The sequence below is a fragment of the Dermacentor albipictus genome, chromosome 1, assembly GCF_038994185.2.
Source record: "Dermacentor albipictus isolate Rhodes 1998 colony chromosome 1, USDA_Dalb.pri_finalv2, whole genome shotgun sequence".
NCBI lineage: Eukaryota > Metazoa > Arthropoda > Arachnida > Ixodida > Ixodidae > Dermacentor > Dermacentor albipictus.
In genome coordinates, this window is record NC_091821.1 from 52702800 (window position 1) to 52716056 (window position 13257).

At 46.6% G+C, this 13257-nt stretch overlaps 2 protein-coding genes across 2 annotated transcripts in view; one reads left to right on the forward strand and one right to left on the reverse strand.

Moving 5' to 3' along the window:
• LOC135911988 (solute carrier family 25 member 35-like) overlaps positions 1 to 2305 on the reverse strand; it is a 52922-nt gene extending 50617 nt beyond the window's left edge. The window contains exon 1 of the mRNA XM_065444368.2: positions 1438 to 2305. Coding sequence (XP_065300440.1) covers positions 1438 to 1584 — 147 coding nt within the window. The 5' untranslated portion in view covers positions 1585 to 2305. The remainder of the gene's footprint in view (positions 1 to 1437) is intronic.
• The window catches only part of LOC135911996 (uncharacterized), a 108935-nt gene extending 102035 nt beyond the window's left edge, over positions 1 to 6900 (forward strand). The window contains exon 4 of the mRNA XM_070521076.1: positions 6819 to 6900. Within this exon, the coding sequence (XP_070377177.1) occupies positions 6819 to 6832 (14 nt within the window). The 3' untranslated portion in view covers positions 6833 to 6900. The remainder of the gene's footprint in view (positions 1 to 6818) is intronic.
• Positions 6901 to 13257: the final 6357 nt, after the last annotated feature.

Sequence of the window (13257 nt, forward strand, 5' to 3'; positions counted from 1 at the left end):
AGCTCTCGTCATTGACCCTTGCCTGGTCGTCGTAGAAACAATGTGTCTAGTCTACTTGCTTCCCTCTTTCCAGTCCAGGATCAGCTCGGGGGCAGCGCGTGTGCTTGTGTGGACCGTTGCCGCGCTGGGTTATGTCTCGAACCCGGCTCCATATGGCAGCGTGGCGGAGGCTTCGGGTTAAAGAAATCAGAAGCTCGCAAGTTGGGAAAGCGATAGCCAACAGGTTTACTGACACTTGGACAAAGCTCATTTACATCGTTGAATAGGTAAAACAGAAAAAAATCAAGTATTTAGCAACGAGCATCTGGATGAGCCTCGTTTCCATGGCCCAGAGCAGCTTTTCTTTCCGCACCGTTATTATAACGCCTCTGTTCCAATCCTCCTTTCTGGCGGCAGCCAATCACACATAGGTCACATCAACCAGAAAGACAGCCAATCAAGAAGCAGAGACAAAAATTGGAGGGCGCTTAAGCTTCGCCTTCAAGAGTGGAACGCGATAGCGTTATCGCACCCCATTCGCACCGCCCACTCATTCGCTCGGCATGCTATTGAGTCACACAAATACATAGTTTTCATATACAACACTTCTAAGTCCGCAGCACAGCTTTAGAGCATCCTCACACCGGTCCCCGCACGGCCCCAATGCATTCAAACGAGACGAAGGGGAGGAGCGGGCGAGCGGCGCACCACCTGTCGGGGCAGCGCCGTACATTACGAGGAGGGGAGCGCAGAAGAAATGTAGCGGAAACGTACTTCGCTACTCGTTTAACTGCGACATGTGTAATTTACATGCTCATAATTACCGATATACACCGCAGTATAACTTTCTACGGCACGTTTCTAAGGCAACACCGCATTCACTAAAGGCGCTTTTGTCCCGCTTTCAACCATCGAACTCATGGCTGAGTGGGAGAAAGAAGAAAACGGCGTTCCGAACGGTCGCTTTTTTCATGTTCTCCGCTCCAAAGGTTTTATCGGCCCCTGGCCGAGGTGCTGCTCAGGCTTCAGCCAGCAGCAATGACTACCGTGTTGTGTTACCCCGTCTTCCTACCGGTAAGCTGGTTGCGGACTCCGTTTTCCTGTATGCTGACTTAAGTGGTCGACCTTACAGAGCCCAAGACTTCAGAGACGCCCTTCGGAACGTTATTGACCTGAAGGAAATAAGTTCCATCGGACAATTTCAGATGTCGCACGTGTGGATGGTGACGTGCAAATCATCAATTACAAAATCAAAGCTAGTCACGTGCGGAGAATTATCCGTAAAAGGTAGACGCTGCCTCGTTATTGACCCCGAGCCACGGAAGTAAAAATGAAGCTTTTATGGCTTCCTGAGCGTTTGGAAGACAATTACATTCGAGATGCGCTCCAGGCTTACGGGAAAGTGAAGTCCATATCAGTAGAAAGCTGGAGAGTATCGGAAATGGAGCAAACGCGTACCCTCAATCGTGACGTGGTGTTGACTCTTGCCGATGGAGTCGGCGTGGGAGACGTTCCACATCTGCTACACGTTTGTGGAGTGCAGAGCCTTGTATTGATTCCAGGCCGGCCCCCGCTTTGTCTCCGCTGTAACAAGGTTGGACACATTCGTCGAAACTGCAGAACCCCACGTTGTGAAGCCTGCCGACGCTTTGGTCACACAGATGAAGAATGTGTTGTGACCTACGCCGACAAGTTACGGCACAGGACAAGGCCTCCAGAAGAAAGCTTGCAGGAACACATAATGGATGTTACTGAGGTTCTCGATGCAACGGGAGACGTTCCCTCTTCCTCGGATACCAGCTGTGCCAGTAAGGCCCCTCTACATGTTAAAGAGAATGACACCGCAGAACTGCCCGTGGAGAAGGAAAGTACCGAAGAGAAAGAAGCGCCCGCTACCACGCAGCCAGTTGCCGCCCAGCCAGCGAATGAGACAGCCGCTGATGACTCATCTGCTGCACCGAAGCACCTCAACACGTGCGCTATGCTGGCAGAAGACAACCGAAGTAGCGCGGATACGTCAATTCCGAAGCGCCGTGCGACTAACAGATCAGAGTCAAGCACGGACAGCGAGACGGCCAGTACCACAAGAAAAGCACGTCGCCGCAAAACATCGACACATTCAGGAAAGTGCCGGCGATCACGGTCCAGGAGGCCTGGTGAGAGTTCGGAGGGAGCCTCGCCGTTACCCTCTAGGACCGACCGCATAGAGAATCAAGTCTAAATAGTGGGTAGTCACCATGGCCCTGTCACAGCAACTTCTCTTCGCAACTTTGAACGTGCGAGGCCTTAGGTCTTTGCAGAAACAGGCGCAGCTTCGCCGGCTTTTGTCTAGGAAGCGCCTCGACTTCGTCGCCGTGCAGGAGACGAAGATTGAGAGTGATGACGAGACAGAAAGGGCTTTGCGGCCTTTTCTGTCTGAATATAATGTCTGCGTTTCACACGCTCTTGGTTTATCCGCGGGCTGTTTCCTGTTTCTGAAAAAGAGCCTATTTTGTTCAGCACTTAGTTACCATGTAGACACTGAAGGTCGATATATATGTTGTGATTTTGTGTTGCAGGGTGTGCCATGGCGATTAGTCAACGTCTATGCATTTAATGACGCTGCAAAACGAATTGTCTTCTTTGATACTGTGCGTAGTCTAATGGACTGTGATCGTTGCATTGTGTTAATGGGCGATTTCAATTGTGTATGTGATCCGTGCGATCGAAGCGGCATTAACACTCAGCGGGACAGGAGTGGTGATGTTTTATCTGACCTAATAGAAAGTGCAGGGCTCATTGATATAGGAGTGTCGGGACAGGGAGCTCGCTCTTATACACGAATTCAAGGTCGCTCTTATGCCCGCCTTGATCGGATTTATGTTTCTTCATCCCTCCTCTCCCGGGAACTGCACTACTATCCCAGTTTCGTTCTCTGATCATTGCATGGTTATCGCAAAGATTGGTGAGAAATCTGTAACTAATTTCCGACCACAGTGGGCACTCTGGAAGCTTAACTCTGAGCTCCTAAATGATCAGGAATTTATTAATCGCGTGCGCATGACCCTAAAAAATTCTCTTTCTACTGACTTGCCGTTATTTGCAGCTTGGGAACTCTTTAAACAAGAGGTTCGTACAGAGGCTATAGAAATTGGATCGCTTAAGGCATTCTATAGAAAGAATGAAGAAACAATACTTCTTAAAAGCCTACACAACCTTTATCAGATGGAATGCGAAATGCCAGGAACTTACATTGTTGACATAGAAAATCTTAAATGTGAGTTGCAAAAGTATGATGCACTGCGTTACAGAGGTGCGCGAGTTCGTTCTCGAAATAGGCGTGCTCTGCAGTCTGAGCAACCAACACGTCAAGCTTTACTTGACGAGCGACGTCACGCTGTTTCCCAAGTAATTCCGGAAATATACTCCGAAGGTAGTCTTCTAACAAATACCAATGACATAATTTCTCAGTTCGAAACTTTCTACACTATGTTGTTTAGTGCCCCTCCAGATGATCACGATGCAAAAGTTTTAGAGAGTTTTGTATCTCTTGTAAAACCATTACAGGATGATGAATGTGCAGTTATGAGTGGTAGCCTTACGATACAAGAAATTGAACTAGCTATTGATCAGCTGCCTCTGTCGAAAACACCCGGCCCTGATGGACTTTCCTGTGAATTTTACAAAGCTTTCAAACCAATTATCAGCCCCATATTATTGGACATTTTTATTACAAGTTTAGATGTAGACGCCCTTCCGCAATCTTTTTGCAAAACCCACACAGTTTTAATTCCAAAAAGTGCAGATAAGGAGAAACTGCGTTCTGTTGACAGCTACCGACCAATCACATTGTCAAACGTGGATTATAAAATTTTTGCAAAAGTTTTATCGAATAGATTGCAATTTGCGATGTCAATTCTCATTGGTTCCCATCAGACATGTGGAATTAGGGGCCGATCCATTCAAACCAACATACATATTGCCCGTACACTCCTTCAATACTGTTACGGTTCCACTGAGCAGCTTGCAATGCTCCAGGTAGACCTTGCTAAAGCTTTTGATCGTGTCAGTCACTCCTATTTATTTACACTTCTGGAGCATGCCAATGTTGGCTCCGTTGTGCTTAAAGGCGTTAAGCTTTGTTATACGTGTTGTACTACTCGTTTAGTTATTAATGGCCAACTCTCTAAACCCGTTTCCATTTGCTCATCGGTAAAACAAGGATGCCCTATGTCCCCATTACTTTTCGCCCTTTATCTGGAACCGCTTTGCTTAAGCGTTATTCAGTCGAGGTACATCCATGGCTTCAATATACTGGGTCATGAAGTAAAAGTCTTAGCTTATGCAGATGATTTAGCGTTCTTCTGCACGGATAAGTCGAGTGTTGAAAAGGTAGTATCAACAATAGAGGAATTTGGCAGCGTATCAGGAGCACGAATGAACTCCGCAAAAAGCTTAGGCTTATGGTTTGGCTCATGGTGCTATACACCAGAACAGTTTGCAGGCGTTAATTGGACCGGTGTCCCACCAAAGTATCTCGGCGTGCCGCTAGACGCATATAAATTAAGCGCACACTATTGGAAAGAACAAGTTTCGGCCCTGCAAAGTTACGCCCAGACATTCATTCCACACCGACTATCTATTTTTGGGAAAGCCGAGGCCTGCAATAAGTTCTTGGCAACAAAAATTTACTATGTATTGCAAGTTATACATTGTGCCAGGCTCTACATCCAACGCGTTCACCGAATCTTTGCAACCTTCGTATGGTCTTCAACTTTTGAGCCCATGAGGCGAGACAATATTTTCAGGCCCGTTAGTGACGGTGGGCTGGGTTTAGTGCATCTTTATGTGCGGCAATTAGTGTCTCGTTTCTTCTTTTTTCGCGATACATCGCATCCTATACTTCGGTCATTCATGCAAGTCACACTTGTTAATGCGTTACCCGACTTAATTGTTTCTTCGAATTTTTCTTCGCGTTTATGCTTGTGGGGATTCATGCAAGAAGTTTACTTGGCGATTCGTTTCCTGACAGTTCGGTTTTCCACTGAATACTTGTACTCTGCGTCGCGTAAAACGTTATACAAAGATCTACTGTGCATGCTTTTTCCGCCTCCATTTTACCGATCTCTATACATTCAATGGCCAGGTCACGATGTTCTAAAGCGAGTTCGTAAAATGTATGTATCCCCTTGCTGCAAAACGTTCTTTTATAAACTTCATAGTAAAACCATACCGGTTAAAACATGGCTACAGAAAAAGGGTATCTTTGTCTCTTCTGTTAATTGTCGCCTTTGTGACATGCCAGAGACGATTGAACATTGTTTTATTAGCTGCACCGACGCCATACTATTTTGGGATGTGCTCCAAAGGACTTTAAAAAAAGACTTTGACATCAACGCTCATACTGTGCGATACCTGCTGCCGACCGCTGATAATAGTGCACCTTTTGATATGTTTTTTCTCATCGGAATGCACAGTTTGTGGAAAACGCGAATGATGGAGAGAAACGCCGAAACGGTTGTACCTACAAGGGCGAATTTCATCCAAATGACCCTACACCTAAAGCAGGTTTATGATGGACTTGATACCCAGCCGGACTGGTACCCCATTTTGGTGAGGTGCCTATCCTTACCACTCTTCTAAAGTGAAACCACATTTCTACCCACAGTATGAACGATGCCTTTTCTCTGAGTAACTGTCAGTGTGCTCTCCATTCTCTGACTATGCACAACTGGTGAATATCGGGTTATTGCTACTGTAATAAATACCATGAAAGAAAAAAAAACTCATGGCTGAGTGGTAGCGTCTCCGTCTCACACTCCGGACACCCTGGTTCAATTCCCACTCAGCCCATCTTGCAAGTTGTTTTTATTTATGAACTGCCTACCGTGATTTTTCGCTCACGGCCAACGCCGCCGACCCCGACGACACCGGCTTTTCTGCGACACGACCTTCTTAACGCTGTCGCGTTAGAACTGTTGCAGACGAAATACCAGACCGCGGCCCAACCAAGTTGCAGCGTGCGCAAAGGCCGACCGTGGGAAGGGGAGAGGAGGTATTCTGCTCCCAACTATAAAGCCCCTTAAACTTCCAAAAGGACTTTTTCTTGGGCAAGTTGGCGCTTAGATTTCCTAGGTATACTTTGTGGCGCAAAATACATTTCTTGAAAAGGGACTTCTTCTGTCCCTTTTCAAGAAATATATTTTGCGCCACAAAGTATACCTAGGAAACCCCTTAAACTTCGTAAAGTAGCGACACTCTCTTCCTCCGCCTTCACTCCTCCTCGCTTCTCCACTCTTTCCCGCACCCTCCTCGACCGTGGCGCCGCCTACACTGCTCGAGTATAGCAACGGTGTTAACATGTGCTCCTCGCCACTTTGTAGATGCTTCTCGAGCAAAAATGGCGCTGATGCACGGTGCGAGGGCCCACGTGATGCTATTAGGCCAATAGCAACGCGGCGTCGGCCTCGGCGAGAGCGCGCGAGGAGGGGGCGGCATTCTTCAAAGCGTGGCAGTACTTTACGAAGTTCAAGGGGCTAGAAAGCGACCCTCAGTGTGACGCCCGACTCCGAGTCTACGACATCCAAACCATACAGCACACAATATTGCGGGCGATTCTCTGACCATGATGCCAGAAAGTAGGAACAAATAATGTCCCCAATAATTAGCTGCGATGTTTATGCAATGTCAGGTTCCTTTCAACTAGAGGTGATTAAACTTCAGCCAAATGAAGTCTTGAAGTACAAGTACAAATAAGAAAATCTAATCAACTTTTACAGATTTAGGCTCTGAACAGTTCCCAAACCTAAAGCAATTCGCCCTCGTGTACCTGTGAATTTTTTGCACTGCCTGCCTTTTAGAGCGCAACTCTTAGGCGCCCGTTCCTGCGTCGGCCACGGCGTCGGCATAACCAGGAGAACGAGCACAACGAAAGCGGAGCGCAGCGGGAGGAGGAAAGCGGAGAGGAGGATGCAGCGTAACCAGGAGGAGGAAAGCAGAGGAGGGTATGGCGCAAAGGGTAAGGATGGAACGGAGTGCCGGAACGACCAGGCATGCGGTCAGCGCGGAAACAAAGCGCTGGCGTGGGCTTCGGACACATTGCGCATGCGCCACTTCGCCTGCGGTGCCGCCGCCGCTGGAAAATCCGCTCCGCGTGAGCCATGCGTTCCCGTGTTTATGCTTTCGTTCTGAACAATGAGCGACACAACCGGTGGAAATGCTTCGTCTGCCGCTGCTGCTAAACGAGCTGCCCGAGCAGAGGCTCAGCGCCGCCCCCGAGAGAACAATGTCCTTCAGAATCAAATTCTTTGCCATAATATATCGCAAATTCAAAACACCTAAACAGCTGCGCTCGAAATTCGCATGAGGGAGTATCGTAATCGTCAGTGAAATTTTTAAGCAAACTTTCTTCAGAACGAAAAATGGGAAGTCAAGATACAGGGCTAGCGTATATCTGACGAACACCTGATTCTCTTCTTATTAATGGCTCATCAGGCTTATCTCCACAGTTCACCAAAATAATGAAGTCAAAGCTTCAGGTCCACCACTCACATTATTCCCTGTCCTATGTCCTGGCAACGGGGCGCAATTCCCATACATACAAATGCAGTTCATTCTGCTTTGTGCCTTGTACGGCATTTTGCTGTCGTCACATTAATCCCAATTTGCACATATGTTATCAATTTATCACAGCAAATATGCGAATATGCTAATGTAAACATGTTAATATTTTCTTCTCTCCTGAATTTGTTTGTGAGAATTCTTCCCTACATTTATCACCTATGATATCACCGTGATTATCACCTATGATATATTTGTTAATCAGCTGCTTCGGCTTTATGATGCTGTAATTTGTATTGTTTTTTTTTATATGCAAAAACACGGGAAGGTAGGCTATGTCAGAGCTGGCTAGCCCAACATCCCCAATTCGTTACTCAAGCAACAATCAAAAAATTACCGACGATTACGTTACTTCCTAATGCGAAATTTGAGCGCAGCAAATAAGCTGTTTCACCTTTTCGATAGATTGAGGCAAAGAAATCGAGCAACACATGTATGCGCTATCACAGAATTTTTTTTTTTTTATTTTTCACACGTATTCCTTTAACAAAGACTCCACTAACAGTTCTTGACAGTCATGAAGGAAGCTTTGTGGTCGGAGATATATGTTCGACTTGGTACACCAATGCTTGATTCTCAAAGACGTTCACAAAGACGTTCACAACTGGGCCCTTAATGCCATATTGGCCTCCGCCGTGCATCAGTCGTCGCACTTGCATGAATGGGATTCGCGGAGATACGAGTCTTACACTCACCGCATTAAGTTGTGGAAGGTGCGCTGGCCTCGAGGGATATTTGTAACCGTTTGTTGTCGAAATAACAACCAAAACAAGCGCGAACGAGACCGACCCAACAGAACCAAACAGGCGCGGGCGAGAGCTGTGGCGCGAGCAGACGATAGTACGAAACGAGCGGATCGGCTGAGACCAGACACGAGTGCGCATCGAGCCGTAAGGAGGGTCCGCATGACACCAGCATCGCGCGCGCACGTCACTGAAGGGGCCGCTCTCATTGGTCTCCGCCATTCGCGGCTCGCGTCCTTCGTCTCCCACTCCAGCGAAGGGGGGCGGAGCTGGTTACGAGGCCGACGACAACGCCGACGACAACGACGACGCGAAACCCAGGAACGGACGCCAAAGAGCTGCGCTCTAAAAGGAAAAGAAAGAAGGGATTATTAAAAAGCACGATACACACACGAACACAAGACGCACCAAGATTGTCTCATCTACGTGCACCAGTGCAGAAAGCACAGTCCAGTAACTATAGTATTATCGCCCATTACACAGGAGTGAAAGAGACGCCACATGTATTTTCTTATATACATGAGGACCCCAGGACAGCGAGATAAGCTACTCAAAAAAGAAGCACAATGTAGAAAAGACAAACAGCAATGTCCCTTATAGGCAGTGTAAGATTAGTCTCTACGAAATAATCACGGAGGGCACTCACGGCGCGCCTCTACTTATCAGGGCATGACCATGGTCTAAGCACTTTGCTCACTGTGATAAGACCTCTGTCAAAGGTGTTCAAACGCTCACACAGGCGAACCCGCTGTTGGTCATATTACGGCGATAGCTTAAGGGCCCCGTGTCGCGCAAAATCTGGTGTCAGCGTCGGCGGAGTTGTCCGTGAGCGAAAATCTCCTTATATGTTTACGTATATGTATAAGCCACGCCTTGCTATATGACATGCGGCATATGCGGATTATAGTGCCACACCATTATATCACTAAAGTTCCTCATACCTTGTCTTACATTCTTGGCAAAGTTATTCCTCGAAATTTTGAGAATGACAGCCCACAAACAACCAGAAAGGGGCTTAACCGAGGGGCCTGATTTTTATTATACATAAGAAGCCAACAAACAATGACACCAAGGACAACATAGGGGAACTGACTTGTACTTACTAACTGAATTAAAGAAATGATAAATAATGGAAATGAAAGTGGATGAATAAACAACTTGCCGCAGCCCGCAAACAAATGTCATGAAATAAAACACCGACGGCCCACATGCCTTTTTACGGTAAATCTTCTGACTGAAATATTAAATGTGCGAAACATTAACAAAAGCCTTCAAATGGCGTAATTTATTTGGCGCGGCTGTGCACTACCTCCGGGATCGGCCCACGCAAGAGGCCGCGTTTCTACCAGAAAGCTCGCATTCGTGCATAGTGTTCGCCGCCAGCGTTTCACGGTAAACATTACGGTTACACAAGGTGCAGTTTCCGGGAAGCGTGAGAAGCAGACAGGGATCTTTGAATGCTATCGCGTTCCACTTTTAAAGCGAAGCTGAAGCGTCCTCTGAATTTTGGGGATATATTATATACGATGACATCCTCCCCTGAACTACGGTTGAATGGATAATAAACTGCAATTGAAACTGAACTGTCGAAGATATCACAGTAACTACAACGTGGGGACGTTCAACTTTTGATGTGACACAAGTGAGGCGTGTATGCGGTAGGTCCATCCATTCCGATTGATGTCATTCTGATTGCTATTCTGAGCGCACTGTCTTGTACTATATTGCACGCTGTAGTCAGCGGCCACCATCGTTCTTCTATAGTCGTAACTTCTGACCCTTCGTACTTACGTAAAATTTTATTTCCGACCTGATATTATATTGTGCTTTGCTTCAGTGCTGTCGCACATTGTTGTATATGTGCCATTTCGATTCGTCTCCCGTTCTCCGTTAATATTGTGGGGCAGCTACGCACTCTGCAAGGCATTTAATTATATTCGACGTGTTCTCTGTCACAACTACACAACGTGGTTATTATATAAAGAGAGAATTCCCACATACATCACTTGTAGCCACCTGCCTCAGATAAGTTTTATAACGTCACTTGAAAACCTGCGATGAAAGGCCCTCTTTTTAAGGCTTGACGATTTTGTCAAATAACTGTCGAGAACTGTTTTTTGGCTCAGTCGCCATTAATTTTTCAACCAGGTTAATCGCTTTAACCGCGCAAAAAAAATTATCTTAGCCTGCCATCCGAAAATGTTTTTGCGCACCTGAAGATTTCTCGTGATGTAACTCGTCTTCTTAAGAAGTAAGGTATCCAGTATGGCAATTATTATTGTTCGTAAATGGCATACCGCAATATATAGCAATTAAGGCTGGTGACTGCGATCACAGAGAAAAAAAAAATAACGGGGTGGCTTTTCAAACGCGTAGTCGCGTAGCATCTCCATGTCTCATTTTTAATTAAAATAAGCCTGCACTCCGACCTACACGAGTCGTCTTCTCTGGTAACTCTTATAACGCAAGCACTGCCGAGGATAAAACAGCCACAATACACAGAACAGAGAGCAAAACGAAACAAGCACGACCGCTTCCTCTGTATTGCGCTATTTTATTCTTGACGACGCTACACCAATTGACCTACACTTCTATACTACTGAAACTTAAACACTATGCAAAAAAGTGAACACGAATTCGTAGAAATACCAGAGTTAGGGTTACGACACCATTGTAAAGAATGTTGACGCTGCCTTAACCTCCATTAGATATCGGCTTTGTGCAAGCAAAAAAAAAAAAAAATACTGTGTGCAACTGGGAAATGTGAAAATGCTTGTTTGCCACAACGAATGTCTAATATTATTTCAAATCAATATACCCATGGTGACTTGGCGGTAAAATCGAAATTATAATCCTAAAATGTCTATTTCGCTTCTTTTCTCGGCGTTATTGCAGAAGGTCAACGCAACTAATTAAAATAAATTATTCGAAGAAAGCAGGTGGATTAATTGGAATAAAGGTTGAGCCTACGCCTAGTACTGTTACTTATGCTGGCGAATTTCTTTTATCTAATAATAATCTAATTCGTTACTGTCCGGCCCTCTGGCCAAACAGTTTGGAGACCCATGGCGTAGCTCAAGTGATCGGCAGCGTGGAGCGGCGGCGTCGCGCGGCCACGGCGCGCAGACGTTTTGGCTGCGCACTAGGGCTGCTAGTATGTGATCTGGCCACACTGGCTGCGTCCGCCATCTTCTCTGGGGCGCAGTTGCGAAACACCCTCATGCTCTGCGGATCGGCGACCGTCGCCTTGTGACTATTCAGGGCTGTAAAATGCAACAGCCGCCTTCCTCGTCCAGCGATAACGAAAAGCCACCTTCACTGTGCCCCCCCCCCCCATATAAACGAAGCCATGCCCGCGAGTTATTGCACCCTTGGCTATCCACCCCGCATGATGAGATTCTCAAGAGGCATATGGCTTTGAAACAGAAACCTCTGCCTAGCCTCTTTTCGCGGCGACGTGCGCTTCGATCCTGAGAAAAGTATCCTATCAGCAATTGCGCATACGCTCTCGAATGTTCGACTGAAACTTCTAAAACAAGCTTGTATTGCATTGCAATCCCCCAGATTCGTTGCGTCCGCAAGAAACCGCATCTCACGCGAAAAATTCAGAAACCGTTGACGATGATTGTCAGCGTAAGCCAATAGCCCAAACGAACGGACGAACGAACGAGCATGCGAGAATCCTTGCCGCCCATCCCCACAACTCGGTTTCCCGAGAGCACGCGCGCTTTCCCTCCCGTAGTTCATTCGTGGCAACCGTGGTGAGCGTCCGCTTGCTATCCTATAGTGTGTCGGCGTCAACGCCGTCAGGGTTCGACGGCTCGCTTGCGTCTGCGTTGTATACTGCATACGTGGGCGAGAATGGATTCTCGTCCGCCGCATCGTAATGGTTCTGAGTGACGAGCAATAAATGTTTATTCTCTGTGAGTTCATTTCATCCTCTGTAGAAAGCTACTTATTCAAGCGTTCGAGGGTGTCATACTGCCGCTAATCGATATGTTTCCCGGACTCCTAAAACAACTGCATGAGATGCGAACTTGAAATGTTGTGAAAATGTGGAGAAGTTTAAGCGCAATGCGTTGCGAAACTTTCATGTTCCTGCTTTCAATGCAAGTGTGGCACTTAAATCACTAAACCCTCGTTTTTTCATGTGTTTTAGTGCACCATACGCGATTCGTAGCTTGTTCTCCGGTGGCCTCACTGAGCTAAACAAGGCATCTTTTTTACATCTGGGAAAAACAAGAGACATGGTATGGGTAATGTACAGGCAATGCTTCAAGTGGGTTGATTAAATGTGTGCGTGAAGTGATTTTGAAGGGAGACGGAGGAGATAAGTGCAGCGCCGTAACTGTCTCTCACAGGAGGACACATCAACAGCACTGCACGGGGAAAGGGGTGTGGGGAGAAAAAGATGAAGGAGAGAAAGACAGGAAGAAGGTGGCAAGGGCAAAAAAAAAAGAAGAAGAAGCGAGTGCGTGGCTCATAGCCTCGCTCTCAAGTGCGTCGCATTGCATTGATTAAATGCGTCTTTTCCAGTAGAATACGTATGCAAGTGACCCATAGCTTTGTTAGTGTGTTTTACGAGCGGAGTAAAACAGACTGCTGCGTTGACATAATTAAAACTACAACTGAGGTCAAACTTTGAGAACATAGGGAGAACATTCTAGAAGATATAATACATAAGCATATCCCGGCCACGGCGGCCGCATATCGATGGGGGCGAAATGCGAAAACACCCCTGTACTTGGATTTAGGTGCACGTTAAAGAACCCGAGGTGGTCAAAATTTCCGGAGTCCTCCACTACGGCGTGCCTCATAATCAGAAAGTGGTTTTGGCACGTAAAACCCCATAATTATTATTATTAATACATAAGCATATGGTTGAATTTCCTGAAGAACACAGTGTTTTAACAAGAAGGCAGCATGGGTTTCGGCG